General features: G+C 37.5%; 1 protein-coding gene across 1 annotated transcript in view; it reads left to right on the top strand.

Moving 5' to 3' along the window:
• Positions 1–16,961, top strand: part of efemp1.L (EGF containing fibulin extracellular matrix protein 1 L homeolog) — a 54,701-nt gene that overhangs the window by 3,404 nt on the left and 34,336 nt on the right. The window contains exons 3-6 of the mRNA XM_018262850.2: positions 32–195; positions 6,801–6,879; positions 11,149–11,197; positions 11,325–11,609. Coding sequence (XP_018118339.1) covers positions 6,802–6,879; positions 11,149–11,197; positions 11,325–11,609 — 412 coding nt within the window. The 5' untranslated portion in view covers positions 32–195; position 6,801. The remainder of the gene's footprint in view (positions 1–31; positions 196–6,800; positions 6,880–11,148; positions 11,198–11,324; positions 11,610–16,961) is intronic.

Raw genomic sequence — 16,961 nt, forward strand, 5'->3', positions numbered from 1 at the left:
TGTCTGAAATGAATACCTCTTTTCAAAACAGTATCCACATGCCTGGAGCAGCAGAGCGTTTACTGAGCTCCCTGAGATTTCCCAAATATTTATACACACTGCTGCTCCCTGCATATACTGCAGCGCATTCCTGACTCCGTCACCTGCACAGAGAACCTCCTCTGATTCTCAACATTTGGAAGCATACAGAGAAAGGTAAATTTTCTATTAATACTGAAAGGTTGGTCTCAAGCAGTGAGTTAAATGTTCCGCTAACTACATAATCCTTAGCTTGAATAAACACATTTACAGAGAGGGAGAAATGGAAATGGGGTTTGATGGTCTCACCGTGCATAGAAAAGTGCTTCTTATTGTGAAAGGTCTTGGATTTTTACTTTCTCTCTTTTCTGTGGTGTGCTTCTGATTTAAAAGATCATTTTGTAATCATTTTCTTTTACACATCATTTCTTCTTCTCCTTTTATTCGGAAAACCCTGGGTGGTTTGTAGATGACATTTCCATGTGGCATTTACAGCAATTTAACTTGTATGTCATCATCCTCATTGTTGTTATTTACTTGTGCTTGCCAGTCTCGCTTTTTAAATCAATTCACTCAGTTATTGAGATAATGTTTGTTATTTCCCAAGCCTCATTTATGAAGTTGGGGGGCAGCTCTTTGAACTCCATTCATCCTACTCTGAATATAGCATTGCCAAAAACAGGCATTGAGAGAAGGTGGGTTATGGGCATCCCTTGGCATGTCCCTCTGCAAAATTGTCCTTACTGCTTGCTTATAGCAGGAATTAAGTATAAAATTGCCTTGTGTCTTACAGTGTTGAGCTCTGCACCTTGCCTGCCAAATTTGTAATCTGAAATAAGGTGCAGGGGTAGCCATTGCCCTGAATGCAAGTGCCCTGTGCATGGGTAGTAAGGGGTACAATATTGCATCCCTTGGTATTCTGCATTCCAGGGTCCAGGGCCCTATACTATATTTTTTTTTTGTAGTGGATTAACTGCGTAGTATAAAACTGGATATTTTAGTTAAACAGATAACAAGTAAAGCTGTACATATACAGCACACGAGAGTCTTCAATTTCTGGAAAACATTACATTTATTCATGGTGAGATTTTTTTTTTTTTATTAGAAAGTTATGGCAATCCATTCATGCAATAAACTACGATTTCTGCTTCTGTTTCACTAATGGGTAATCTATGGTTGAATTGGCTTCTGTTCCCACTTTTAAGTGCTAACAGATTAAAAGGGTCATACAGTCTTCAAAGACTGTATGAAAAAAGATATGACAAGGCTTGGAAAGGAAAAGCATAAAAATACGGGATGGGAACAGTATGTATATATTCGTTTTCATAGTGATACAGGAAAGGATTATGAACCTTTGCCATTTGAGTTTGCAATGTCTCCTTTGGTCGAGTTGTTGACATTTATGAGAACACTTTGTAACACACATGCATATATCAGTATTTTACATGGGCCTTGGACTCCATAAATCTTTACTGTAATTAAAATAGAACACGTGGGCCTTTTACCTCCTGAGGTGGAGAAAAATATAAGGATGGCACTGCTAACTCCTTGCTCTCTATGTCCCAACACCATCTATAGAGGATTCGAAGGAAATAATATGCATAAAGTAGTGTAAGTGTACATAAGGATCCGGACATATAAATTCATTCCAGACTTATTTACATATTCAACTTGCACTGAGTCTGGCACTGAGGCAGAGGAAGACATTTTGGAGAGATTATGAATTGCCAGCCCTGACCAATTCTTGAGGGGGGTTATATACAGATTATTTTCAACAACCTCTTACAACCTTCCTGGGTTGTACAAAAAAGAAACAAATAATCTAAAAAATCTAACACTAGTCCCTACCTAGGCTAGATACCCCCTTACAGACTCTCCGCCCTGATGAAGGTCACCCATCTGAAAATGTGGTAAAGGGTCAGAGATGGTCCCTTAATCTCAACATTGTGTAGAGACCCTGAGGGTTAAGTGTTTTGCTCATGCAGTTTTCCCTATATTTGGATACCTAAGGGATCCTTTGATTTACCCAGGCAGCTTTTGTCTTTTTCCTGGGTCTACTGTAATTTGATCTAGTTCATTGCCCGCCCAGTAGATGGCAATGTTCAAAAGATTAAAAGGGAGAGATGTGTCCCATCTGGCAGGGATGTGGGTACAAGACTGGGTCTGAGCAGGTGACAGGCCCTGATTCGAGAATGTTTATTTATTGGTAGAAATTTGTGTAATAGTCACTCTAGTAGCAAATGTTAGAGGCAGTGTATTTAGCAAGCAGCTTTCTGGCTCCAACAAGGACAGTAGTTGGGGGTAGCACCCTTGCAGTGATCAAGCTGCCAGACAGGGACACAAGTGGGTGAGCTCAGGAGCAGTGAAAGTGCCAAGGAGCAAGATACACTGGTGGATCCCTACTGCTTTGGAAATCAACAAAACAGGCTATACTACCCCCTTAGAGGAATCTATTTGCAATATTTCATTGTGTGAAAGATTTCCATGGCTTGCCTTAAATGTATATGAAGATCTATACTGCCTGAATGCTGTGCCCAAGATTTACTGCCATTTGTTCAATAAACAAGTTATTTGTTTGAAGCCACCCACTAGACTGCTGCTATTTCCAACCTGGTTGATCTGGGCACCAGGACACAAAGTATACTTCTGAGGGTAAGGTGCTTAAAGGGGCCACTACATTCTGCTGGGAGTTGCCCTCAGCTTCAGGGTATCTGGGATACATGCTTTGTCAGCTTGAAAAAGGACCATTGTGGGTCCGAAACGTTGCTGCTGCCATGATATATATATGAAAGAATAAAGGCGGTTTTATACTACAATTGGGAGTGATGCCAATTCCGTACATTTGTTCTGTAAAAGCATGTAAAGTGAACACATGATGTGGCGTGCACCCTTCTGATAAGAAAAGGGACTATTGAGGAGCTGGGCCAACAAAGAAATTGTATCCGGGATACACTGGCAGCAAGTCATACTATAATCATACACTTCTCAGGCCCACCTACGGGTGTGCTACACATGGTTCATTGGTTGTCCGCTAAATATTCAGGAATTTTTTTAAACAAATTGAAGTTTTTTTTGATGTCTCTCCCAAAGTTTATGACTGCCATAAATAACGAATTAAAAAAAAGTCGTTTGCCTCTTTTGCGTTCTGAGTAATAACTCAAGGGAATCCAGTAGCAAATAAAAGCCACCTTACAGGAAACTTTCAATTATTTCGTTAAAATTCTATTCATTTGCAGTGTCACTGAGGAAAACCTTTTCCATTTAAGGTTACACACACACACGTCCTTTTTGATGAACATTGGCGCCTACTGGGCGTTGCGACCGGCCAGGTTGCTTAGGGCACATGGCGGCCTGGTGCTTTTTAGAGACCAGTTTACAGGGCATTGGTTTGTAAAAACCAGGAGTGGCCCATTACCTTACTGGTGAACTGAAAGATGTAGGCACCTTGGTAGTTGAGCATTAAATATATAAATTCTTCAAAAAAAATGAGTGTATATAAAAGTCGTGGTTCACATGGAGTTGATTCTCAGCCCCTCCTGTGATCTATATACAGTATAACAGATATAACTATGCAATGGATATTGGCAAATAGCAGAAACATATTTTGGGGAAATGAAAACAATGTGAACATTGGTATAACTAATCTTTGATGTCCAGCTGTTGGACCTGTTCTGTTAACCAGGGAGAGTTGTTGCCAATTTCATAATTCAGCAGGTCTACAGATATAAAGTATATATATCTCAATAATGCAGATATTTAGGGGCCCAATAAACCTTGAGTTTATCTGGTTGAGGTTTTTAAGGGGGAAACTTAATTTTTTAGAAAAAAACCTTGAATTTTTATAGATGTATTATACCCCAAAGCTGCTAAAAACCATAATTCAAAAATACTCCATCTCAAACCTGTCGAGGTCACGTAGGAGTCAATGGTAGATGTCCCTGAAGTTGCCTCTTGACATCATGATCTGCACTGGATAATCTGATAACGTTTTAGTCCGATAACCGATTGAATCAAGTTTTTGCAGCGACAATTAGACAAAATCTGTTTTTTGCGGAGCATCGATTGTACAATACAAATCAATAGTCGATTTTTACACTACGTTTTTTCGATCTGACTTTTCCAAGGAAAATTATTGATGAATGGGTTTAATTCATGGAAGGGAGTTTGGTCGACTTTGTTTTAATGAAAAAAATTAGATTAATTCAAGTTTTAGTAAATGATCTCCTAAATGTATTATGCATAATGATCACTATAGCTCATCATCATGTAACGCTAATCTGATATAACTTTACAGAACCAAACAAAATACAAAATATGGAGTTTAATAAATAAAGTACATTCTGATTGTGGTAATTGTGACTAAATAAATGAATAGCAAAGTATAAAGTAAATAAGTGTGAAAATGATCTAGATATCCACAAGATGTGTAATGGATTCAATATGTATACTGAATATACTATCTGCTCCTGTACTAAGAAAACTACTAGTGATGGGCGAATTTGCACCGTTTCGCCAACGGTGCCGGCGTCTCGTTTTTGACGGCAGCGTCTGTTTTTGACACCGCCATCCATTTTTTGGACGCCAGCGCACATTCGCTGGTGAAAATGCACCGGCATCCATTTTTTTTTAGATGCCGGCAAATTTTCGCCAGCAAATTTTCGCGCCTGTTTCATGATGATCTCTATTGATCATTATGCATTATATTCTAGCATTCTATCTCTGAATACTATTCGTATTAACTCACAATATAGTTCAGATTTATCAGTTATAAATAATGACATATGAACTGTCAGGGATTAGGTAGCTGGGATCAGTTTGCTGGGTTAAAACAGCCCACGGCACAATCAGAACTCAGGAGAGTGTAGTCTCTTTATATTTGTTAGCATTGCCCGTTGTTAGGTCTAACTTGTTAGTATCTAGGTATGATTCTGTCTTGTTTTGATTCCGGTTCTGACCCTTGCCTGCCCGACTATTCTTTGAACGCTGCCTGTACTGATCCCAGCCTGATTGACCTTGCTTGAACTCCACCTGTACCAACCACTACCTGTCTGACCCTGTTTGAACTCCACCTTTACTTACCCAGGCCTGCCTGACTACGCTTTTCGCCTACTCCTTGAACTGTTGCCTTCCATCCAAAACCTTGAAAACGAACGTGCTCCTTTGCTCGTTCAGAACATCTGTTTCGCTCCTCTCAATTTAAGACCTGGCGGCATCTGAGTAGCAGAGGGCTCCTCCCGAGGCCAAAGGTGGCTGCAGAAGATTGAGCCATGACCAGGGAGCTTAGCACTTGTTCTGAATTTAGGGAGCCGTATGTGACATTCAGTCCTTGATCCATCCAATGTTCCGCCCTATTTTTTTGGTAAGCTCTACCCCTTTTGGGGTTCAAGATTTGGTGCTGTCCCACCGAAATACTGAAACTAGTTTTCTGGATCCTCATATAAAACAACAAAATAACAAACATACAGAACTTTCAAAAAACGGTTGTTTATATTCTTCAAGTGAAGATAATGATCCAGTCCCACTCTCCTTACTATTATAAACAATGATAATGAGCCACATATTCGGTAAAGGGTTCATTCATTATACAGAGAGAACTGCAAAGAGAAAACAAATCGTTTTACCCCCAATATTTCCAGGCTGAGGTTATTTTGTAATAATATTAATAATAAAAGAAAGAAGTCTACATATATGTTCAGCATAGAGATGTGTAATTAAGTCTCCTTCCATTCTTTGAGCAGCCAAAGATCCTATCTAAAACCCAACACATTTTGGCTTACCTGTATTAGATTTATCAAGGGTTGAATAGTAAATTCGAATTCAAATTTTTGAATTGTATTTTTGGTCAAAGCTCACAAATTCGAATTGGGAATAATCCAAACTTGATTCGAATCTGAATTAGAGATTTATCAAACCTTTAGCCTGGGAAGAACTAAAATTCAACTATTCGCCACCTAAAGCCTGCCAAGTTCATGTAGAAGTCATTTGAAGATGTTAATAGCCTTCCTGAAATTCAAGTTTTTTTTGGAGAAAAAACTTGATTCGAGTTAAGTCTAATTCGATTCAAATGTGATTCGAGTCTGTAATGTTCGCTGAAGTTTTAGTTGTTCTAAATTTTCTTTAAAAACCTCCCATTTGAATTTCAAGTATATTCGATTTTATTCGGGTAAAAAAAAATTCACATGAATTCGAATTCGGCCTCTCTATGTAGTGTTACAGACCTCATATTTACACTTCACAATTTCTACATATGACAAGGGAGGAGAAAAAAAAACCAGCACTTCAACATAAAGTAAATGTCATTTTGATATGAAGCCAATTATATTAGATGTAGTAAAATAAACCCTCAAAAAACGTGCCTCTTACGTTTAGAGACTGTCAGTGCAACAGTATTAGTCAATAAATATAAAATGAATCTGTGTTTGTTATGGTCTCATGCATATAATAAAATACTCTAGAGTCCCTACTGTTATATGATCTTGTGTGAGTAAAGGTTGTCTCAGCGGGCAACACATGCAATGAGGTGTGATATAGACGGAGAATGCCTGAACCATGTGTGTCTCAAAACAACGTTTAAATATTTGGTGTAATAAAAATAATATTTCTGTTTCACTGACAAGTGGCTAATATGATTTGCAAATCAATTGTGCACAGTATCATGTATGATTGCATAGACTAGCAAACTTTATTAGACTAATAATCATATTTAAAGCTTGTAAAAAATAAAAATAAATATATATATATTCCTATAAACCTTTCAATTGTCAATCTGTTTAATATTTCAGAATGTTGAAGATTCTACTTATCACTACTCTGATTCATTTAACTTGTGAACAAGACACAGAAGATACAATAACCTACACTGTAAGTAGACTGTTGGGATTACAGGGTTTTCCTGGTTTCTTCATTTACAAGCAACTGCTAAAGTGTTTTAATTAATAGGCAGAAGGTTATTTTATTTCATTTCATCTGATTAAGGATTAATTTCCAGGTATGCAAGTCATACCTGAACTTACATCTTGTCTGGCAAACAATGTCCATGATTTATAGCAGGTATTCTGGAAATATGATCAATAAAACATGACAAAATAGTAATCATCTTAAAGTCTTATTAGGGGCAATGACATGCAGGTCAAATTAGGAAACATTTTGCCCACAGAATTGTCCATTCTTCTGAGGCATAAGAGACACCTGACGATTTCTGAACAAGTGTTCTCAGGCAATTCTCATAGAAGGATGATTGGGGTGTTTTGGTCTTCTCTTGGGTTACTTTAAACATGACATTGTGTATTGTGGTTGGCTCAACAATAAAAGCAAAAGAGATAACAAAGTTTACCTGTTGGCTGCATAAATGGAAGCATGGACTTGTACATTTCTAAAATATGTATCCTACAACTGTAAAAAAAATGTAATGGTGATACAATAAAAGGAGGCAATTTTATGGTGACAATATGCCTTGTAAAGGCTTAAATCACAATGGATAGTGGGAAGCCAGATACAGTGGAGAAGATTGGACATCTTCCCTACTTGGAAGGAGGGAGAGAGGGTCTATATATCTTGCTTCATATCCAATGATCAATAAAAAAGAAGTGCACATGATTCGCATTACATTTGTAACCTCAAATTTACTACAATGAAATGTAGAAGGATAGAAGACTGAGAGGATACTTAATCCCAAATCTGTTGTTGAAATACAACCTTACTTGTGGTTTTCAGTATTTATATCTTTCTCTGTATTGCATATGCAAATTAGGATTCAGATTCAGCTTGGAATTTGGCCAAATGCTTCACAAAAAACACAAAATTGTTTTAGAGTCTCAATAACTTGAACTTTTGAAAACCTTGAATGTTAAAATAAAGCATCTAAAAGCTGTCAAGTTCATGTAAAAGCAAATGAGAGTTGTCCTAGACAAAACCCTAAGCAATTTTTTAAATTACATTTTTTTGATTTAATTTTCGTATTTTTTTGAGCATTTTAAAAGACCCATTAAAAATGTTGAATATATACTGTATATATATATTTATTAAATTTTTTTCATCCATAAGCACACATTCACGTATGATATGTTATCGAGTTAATCCAAATGTTTAAAATGCACAGAAACTCTGTGTTTCAGGTTTTTTTAAATCAACATTTAAAGAGACACTGATCAGAAAATAACCTTTTTTATTATCTATCATAACATTGTCTTTGAATGCTATTTATAATTTTGCCATAAAAGTATTTGCCAGATGCTTTTACATTACCTTTCTTACCCCCATGTGCCTCTATGAGGGGGCTGCTATATATGTGCAGCAGGAGTTCGGTAGCATTAGAAACTTTAAGTGACAGGATAGGTTAAAAAGGCAGAAAATGTAAAATTTGGTGATACCTTTTATTGGCAACTGAATAAGTTACAATTGCAAGCTTTCGGAGCACACAGGCCCCTTTGTCAGGCAAAATACAAATGAAAGGCTGGAAAGGCACATTATATATTCTGTTAGATCATTGAAAAAGGGTTTATTAGGTTAAGAAGGGACAGTCAGGTTGGCAAAACAGTCAGGTTTAGGAACTTCAAGTGACAAAAGCAGAACTATCAGTGAAAAACGATCAACATTTAGGGGCAAATTTATCAAGGGTCGAATTTCGAATTTGATATTCAAATTAAAAAAGACTGACCAAAACATATGAAAAAAAAAATCAACGTTTTTTTTGCAGGTGAATAGTCCGTATTAGCTCGGATTCATCCGGATTAGAATCGTACGAATCAAAGTAATTGTGGATTCGAATTCGATTAAAGTTTTTCCCAAAAAATCCGTAGATTTTTCAAAGTCCACCAATTGACTCCAAACAGGTTCCCCATAGGCTAAAACAGCAATTTGGCAGGTTTTAGATGGCGAATGGTCGAAGTTAAATTTTTAAGAGACAGTACATTTTCGAATTTTTTTCAAATTCGAATCAAATTTGGACTATTCCCTAGTAGAGGTACACAAAAATAGCTCGAAATCTGAATCTTTTTAAATTCGAAAATTCACCTTGACCTTTGATAAATCTGCCCCTTAGTGTCAGTATCACTTTAAGAGTTAGAGAAATGGCAAAGAAGAGTAACAACATGAGAAATAAAGGGTCTGACCTATGAGGTTAATAAATTTAGTTTAGGCTTATTTACATTTAAAGGAGAATTAAACCCCCATTAATCAAACATCCACATCCCCTTCCCTCTAATGCACCTCCCCTCCCTGCTTTCTCCTTCCATAGCACCTTAGTTAAAAAATGTTCCAGGCACTAATCATGGTATATTCATGCAGAGTATCACAGTGGAGCTCTTCTGCGCCATCTTCTGTATCTTTGGATTCTTTTTTTTTTCTTCTACAATCTTCTGAGTTTTTCAGTGCATGAGCAGTAGGCACGAATACCAGAATGGCCCCAACTATGCATGTGTGAAAAAGCTCTGCAGATGTCGCTGAAGAGTTTTTATTTCTTTTCTTTTTTTATTTATTACATTTTTATTTGACATTTTATGTGAAGAGTTTTTCTGTGTGAATATGCCATGGTTAATGCCAGGGACACTTTTTCAGCTAAGGTACTGTAACGCTAACCTGGGCTATCCAGACCAAAAATAGTTAAGTGACCAGCTAGTGATATGAGCATGGGTTACATTGCGACTCACACATCAGGATCAGGGCCTTCACTAAGTGGAAGTTTCCTATAAGGGTGTAGTGGAACTACAACACTCAGGCTACTGTACATAAAAATGTGAATGATTTGACGCCAGGAGGTTCTTAGGGTGAACAAAAGATGGATGGTTTATTTAGCACAAGCAAATAACTACAGGTTTACTCACGTATGAGGAGGTCTTAGCATATCACAGTTTCAAGTGGATAGAGGAGGATGATACAGCAATGAAGGATGTGACTCCCATAAGGCATAGTAGTCAAGCTTACATCAATTCCCTCAGGCAGATATACCTCCAAGTGGTCCGGATCCCACCCAGTAGAGTGGTTAGGGAGAAGAAGTCTAGCCTAAGACCCTATCCACTGTGGTCCCTTCACACAAGGAAGCCTTTTGGGAAGCTACTCCCTGCTACTGATCCTCGATGGAGCACACAACTGCTCTTGCTATATAACCTGTCTATCCCACTCTCCTAGAGAGTCTATGAAAGAATCTATCCTGTTCTTACTAATCCTCATTAACGGGGTTTCCTGGTCCCCAACTTAAACACTTAAGGTGCTGTCCCTTTAGGGCGGGGGCTTTACTGGACCTGGGTGTACACAGGCTCGATGGGAACAACCCAGCTGGAAGGACACCAGGAGCCAAAGAGGAAGATCCACCCCTTTCTACAAACTATATTGAAGTGTGGCAGGAAGTGGTCATTACACCCTTTGGCCAATAACTACTGGTTATGCAAATAGAACTAGAAATTAGATACATAGACGTTTGCCTAGTAATTTGGGAAGTAAGGGAGAAGGGTAGGGATTTAAAGCCATAGGAACATAGTAAAACCTATGGGTCCTTACAGTACTATGGAGGGAGAAAGCAGAGGAGGGCAAATGGAGGGAAGGGGATGCCCCACTTAAAATAAAACAGTATGGCAAATGAATGGTTAAACCAGATCCATGCAATCCAAGTAGTGCCTGTGTGTCCATAAAACTATTAAATAAGCAGAATTAAAATGCTCATAATTGTTGGTTCTTCATGCATTGTGAGAAGATACAAAGCTGTAAAAATAATGTGCTAGAATAATGCATTATTTGTAGGTTCTGTTTCTGTGCAGCAGGATTGTATAAATCAAGACATGATACAAAATACACATGAAAATGCAGTAATAAAATGGTTGATTTACTGAACTTCTCCCTAAGGTACAATAAGCTCATACCTTAGCAGTGTCCAACATCTGTATGCCAGATACAAGAGGCATTCCTTTTCAGAAACACAACACTTTGCTATAATGCTCTTTGTGCAAATATTTACTGTGTATTTTCTTATACATTTTTCAGCACATAAATGGGAGATAAAAAAAATATTAGAAAAAACTATTGATGTAAAAAATGGATTAATCAGTACACTGTTCTCTATATTTCCAATGAAACTATATATCTATCTTGTTGCATCATCAATAAATTACTCATGAAATGAACTTAATTTCTTTCCAGCAATGTACTGATGGTTACGAGTGGGACCCAGTAAGACAACAATGCAAAGGTAATGTATCTTCTCTCTTTGGGGCGTGAGCTTTTTATTTGTACTCAAAATTGTGTTTCTGATTTCTTAAATGACATTTTTTTTATGCAGTAAAGACTAAATTAATGAGTATTATTTCTTATCACAGATGTTGATGAATGTGAAATTGTACATGATGCATGTAAGGGTGGAATGAAATGTGTTAACCACTATGGAGGGTATCTTTGCTTACCGAGAACTGCACAAATACTGGTTAATAATGGACAAGATGATAGCTCTCACACACCACAGGAGCCTGCTGGCTCCCAACAAACTAATGGGCAGAATGCAGAGGTCTATAACCCCCCTGATGTTCAACACATGGTTCCAAGTTCCCCGCAGCGAATACAATGTGCACCTGGCTATGAACCAACTGCACAAAATATGTGCCAAGGTAAGCAATTATATTCTTATTTAGGTCTGGAATATTAATAGAAAATGGTAATGCATATATATATAGTATGCACATATTTGTGTTGCATTGCAAACACATTTACAGGGAACTGTTATCCAGAATGATCCTGACCTGGGGTTTTCTGAATAAGGGGTCTGTCTGTAATTTGGATGATTATACTACTATACAACCATTTTAAGATCAAAGGGGAACCATTGCGAAAATGAACATTTAAGCTTCAGCATACTGAAATAAGAAACTTTCTAAATACAACTAATTAAAAATTCTGTACCGTTTCTGAAATAATCAAGTTTATCTTCACTATTCCTCTCTCAGTATCTGTTTCTCTTCATTCTGTCTTAATTCAGGAGTTGGGTGTCAGATGAATGATCCAATATATCTTATAGGGGCTCCTTTTGCCTAGAAGATATATTAGAACTCACTCAGAAATCACCAGCAATCCTGTCTCTCTACATGCAAATTCTGTGCAAAAGGCAGTTATTTTGTTACATTTTGTTTATACTGGAATCAGTTGTTTGAGTGAGCTCTAATACATCTGGCAGGAAAGGGATCCCCCGATAAGATATATTGTATCATTCATCTGACACCCAACTGCTGCATGAAGACAGAATTAAGAGAAACAGATGCAAAGACAGGAATAGAGAATATAAACTTGATTATTTTAGGAACAATGCAGCATTTTTAATTGATTGTATTGAGATAGTTTCTTACTTAAGTATGAGGAAGCTTATATTAAATTTTCATTTTTGCGATAGTTCCCCTTTAAATAAACCCAACAGGATTGCTTTGCCTCCAATAAGGATTAGTTATATCTTAGTTGGCATCAAGTACAAAGCATTATTTTCTTTATAAAAAGCAAGAAGGAAATCATTTTTTAAAAATGTTAATTATTTGTTTAAATTGGAGTCTATGGGAGATGAGCGTCCGGTCATCGGATCCCGTACCTGTATATATTTATGCCAAAGGTGAAGGCGTGTCGTCATGGCTTGTTGTTGAAGACACAAATCCAAGTAACACTGGATGGATAAATCTTCAAATGCAGATATTTTTACATGATTTTATTACACAGGGAACAGGACTAATTGCAAGCTAAAGTTCACCAATGAGCATTTGCGGTGCAAGTTTGTAATCCCTGGGATATAGAAGTAGCTGCCATACTGAGGATGTTATCAATATGTGCCAAGCACTGATCCAAATTAGCAATGTTTCCACAGTTCATTTCTCTTTATCTGTAGAAATAAGTCAAATCAACTGGGCTTGCTGTGTTTTTTTTTCCTTGAAGACGTTTCACCAGTCATCCAACTGGCTTTCTCAATTCAGAATAATTTGTAAATATGATTTTTTTTTCGGGAATATATCTTCTGTAATGTTGCTCCAATCAGCATAATATGTATATCATAAACTGCAAGTATTTCATGAATTTAGTTGTTGATTGTATTAGCATGATAGATGTCGCACCCCCCCCCCCCCTGTGCCTTTATTCAAACTTGGTTTTTCCAGTTTTTACATATATTGCTTCTTTAACACCTCTTTTGAACCAGTCACTCTCCCAGTCTAGAATTTGGACTTGGTAGTCTTCAAAAGTGTGTCCTTTTTCTTTTAGATGTAGGTACATGGCTGAGTCCTGACCATAGGAGCTGACTCTTCTGTGCTGCACCATACACTGGTGTAACTGTTGATTGGGACATGTCTTCAGGGCCCCTCTAAAATGTTCCATTTTTTTCAACTTAGCTTTTGTGCTGGTGGGTATCTTGTCTGCTCTGTGATGTAGAGTTTTGATAACCCCAGTTTGTGATCTAGTGGATGGTGGGAGTCAAACAGCCAGCCAGTATGTTATCTTGCATCTTCTTGTGTAACCCTGATGTTGTGGTCCACTGAGTTGATGTGTTCAGTGAAAGTCTGTACCTCCTGTGTGTGTATTTTAACCCAGATGTCATCCACATATTGGAAACCAATGACTGGGAGTGATTCCTTGGAAGCTATCCAGGGCATTTCTTTCCACTTCCTCCATGTACAGGTTTGCCACAATGGGCGAAACTGGTGATCCCATGGTGCAGCCATGCTTCTGCCTGTACAACTTATCCTTGTACTTAAAATAGGTGGCTCTTAGGCATAGGTCCAGTAAGCAACATACTGTTAAAATTAGTTCTGTTGTCAAGGGTGTTGTCTTTCAACTGCCTCTGCGATGGGAGTCCAAGTAAAAAATAAAAAGATAAGTAACATCATAGGATACCATGGTTTCTTCTGTGCCTGTACCAACCCTTGGATTTTATTAGTAAAATCCTAGAAGTTCTGGATGTGATGCTCTGTATTTCCAACAAAGGGGCTAGGATGTTGGCTAGGTATTTTGCCACATTGTAGCTGACATTAATGTTGTAGCTGAGTTAATGCTGCTGACAATATGTCTGAGAGTGGCCCTGTCCTTGTGTATCTTAGGGAGTCCATATATACATGGAGGTTTTTTTCCCCCAGGATAGACTCGATGATATGGTGCCCAATCAATAGCTTTGTCTACCTTCAACTGTTTTAAGAGGTCTAAGACATTTTTCTTGTAGCTGTTGGCTGGGTCCCTTCTTAGGGCTTCATGCGTATTGCTGTCACTTAGAAGTGTGGTCACCTTTGCATGGTAGTCTGATGTATTAAGTACAACTATGCATCTTCCTTTATCCGTGGGCAGGATGGTGATATTTGTGATGTTTTGGCACCTCTCCCTGGAAGGTTTAATAACACATCAAAGCTCCAATCATGCTAATACAATCTAACACCTAACTTCATGACATCCTTGCGGATTATGATAAACAGATTATGCTGATTGGAGCAACATTCCAGAGTATATATTCCCGCAAAAAGATCCTATTTACAAGTTATTCTGAATTGAGAAAGACAGTTGGATGACTGGTGAAACGTCTTCAAGGAAAAAACACAGCAAGTCCAGTTGATTTGACTTATTTGTACAGATATACCCTGTCCTGGATGAATGAGAATCTTCACATTCATTTCTCTTTATGAGACTACAAATCATTTTCACAATACACCAATTCAACAGTTTGCTCCACTCATGCACAGCCTCATGTGCCAAGCAGATTGGAGTTTCCATGTGTAGCAATGTACAGCAGGTGACATCACTTTCCATATGATCCTAATTACACCCTGAAAAATATTTATTTACAGAGAAAACTGTGAGTATAGTGGACAGCTTTGTTTTGCCAAACTAGTAAACTAGTTTAACCAACTGTTTGAATTTTTTAACACAGTACAATCTATATGAGACCTGCAATGCTCCATGCAATCATCATCTAAGAATTCTTAGAACATAAAGTTATATTTTTTTAGTAGTATATTGTATATTTTGCATACAATGAAACCCTGCCACCATTTATCAACCAATTATACTATGATTCATACACCGAGTTGGCTTGTGCCATACCAACAGTCTGAAAGGGAGATTTGATTTCACACAGTAGAACGGACAGTCCCTGTCCCACAGAGCTTCCAATCTAAGTGGGTCTACAGTGGCATAACTAGATGTTACTTGGCCCTAAACAGATCCAGAGGTTGTCCTGTTTTACCACTATATGTTGAAATAGCTTTTAATTAGGCCCTTATGGTGCCCTTTATACCTACTAGTCCCCCCTGCAGTCGCAGGGTCTGCTTTCTCTGTAGTAACGCCCCTGTAGGTGAATAACATACAGGTACAAATAGGAGAGCAAAAAAGTTTGGGCATTGGCCTTTAAAGGACAAGGAAAATTAAATTAAAGAAGTAGGATAGAAATGTTGAACATTATGTTTTGTGCTTCTGAGGTAATGTTCTATAGCAGCCTACAGGCAGCAACTTAAAAGAACTTGGTGAGAATTGGTATTTTAAGTGTGTTAGATATTAGACAAATAAGCACATCTAAGAAATGGCTAATCCCTCTAACAGTCATAAAACCATATTTATTTGTCAGATTAGGAGACACTTGCCCTTTACGTTGCACATTGTATTCCCAATCACTTAGGAAGAACCAAAGAAGGTTTATGAAAAGCAGCTCAGCCCATTATTTTGAGCCCAGCATTTCATTATTTTATTTGATAAAGGTGTTGCACATTTGGGGAAATAAACGCAAGCACGCATGTAGCAAGAGTCACACTTAGGGTTTATTATATTACACAGCTAATCAAAACATGATGTGCTCGCCGAGTAATTACCCACAGATGTATGACATGTTTTTTCCACTCCAGCGGCATTAAATTATTTTTTTACAATCAACATGATATTGTAGGACCTACTTTTAAAAATAATAATTGACTCAGGGGGGCTGTAACTTTGCACTCTTACTGACATCATGTTGAACACTAATGTAAAGGGCCTTCTGTTTTGGTACAGTTGTCCACTCCCTTCTGAGCGCTGCAGCATTTAAAGCTGACCATGTAAACACTACATATTTTCTTTGGCTGCAAATAAATGGAAATCTACATAGGGATCGTATTAAAACCACTTCATGCCTTCTTTTTATTTTGGAAATACATTTTCTAAAACACTGAAGTGATTTTTGTAGAAGCTTTGTAGTGCTTTCTCCTTAGGTCAAGCAGTACTTTGCTTCAATATAAACCAAATGCTGCAACTTATAGTAAGTTGTTGTCCTTAAATAGACAGTATGAAGTAGTGTATTGTGTGAATTAAACTCTTTTTCTACTTGAATATATGCCCTGAAGTATGAACTACTACTGTTTGTCTTGGCTGAGAAATTCTCTATATAATAAGAAAAATGCCTTCATTTTCATCACCATAAAAAGTACAGTTGCTACTGAAGTTTAATAGTTTATTTTGGATACACAAAGCCACCCCATTTAGCGCATAACGGAGGTACAGATGCATGGAAATGTACAGGTAATTGCTATAACTTCCATCTAGTGATGGGCAAATCTCTCCCATTTCCCGCAAAATTCCCGAAACGGCATAAAATTTGCGAAAAATCTTGGAATCATGAAATTCTACAGTTTTCACAAAAAAATTCGAAAATTTTCATGAAAAAATTGAGCAATTCAAACGTTTTCACAAAAAAATCAAGCGCTTCAAACATTATCACAAAAAAATCGAGCAATTCGAACCTTTTCACAAAAAAATCGAGCAATTTGAACGGTTTCACGAAAAAATCTTGAAAATTGCAACTTGACGCTGGCGAATTTTCACCGGTGAATTTTCTTGGGAGATTCGCCACTTATTCCAACAAATAAACATTCACCCAAATCTGGCCTTAGTCTGAATGTGTACTTTGGTTTTTCTGGGGTCATCTTACTGTTAGGGGTATTTTCGTTCCTGGTACAGTTATAATGTTATTTAGAATTCTT

This window comes from Xenopus laevis, chromosome 5L, assembly GCF_017654675.1.
Source record: "Xenopus laevis strain J_2021 chromosome 5L, Xenopus_laevis_v10.1, whole genome shotgun sequence".
Taxonomy (NCBI): Eukaryota; Metazoa; Chordata; class Amphibia; order Anura; family Pipidae; genus Xenopus; species Xenopus laevis.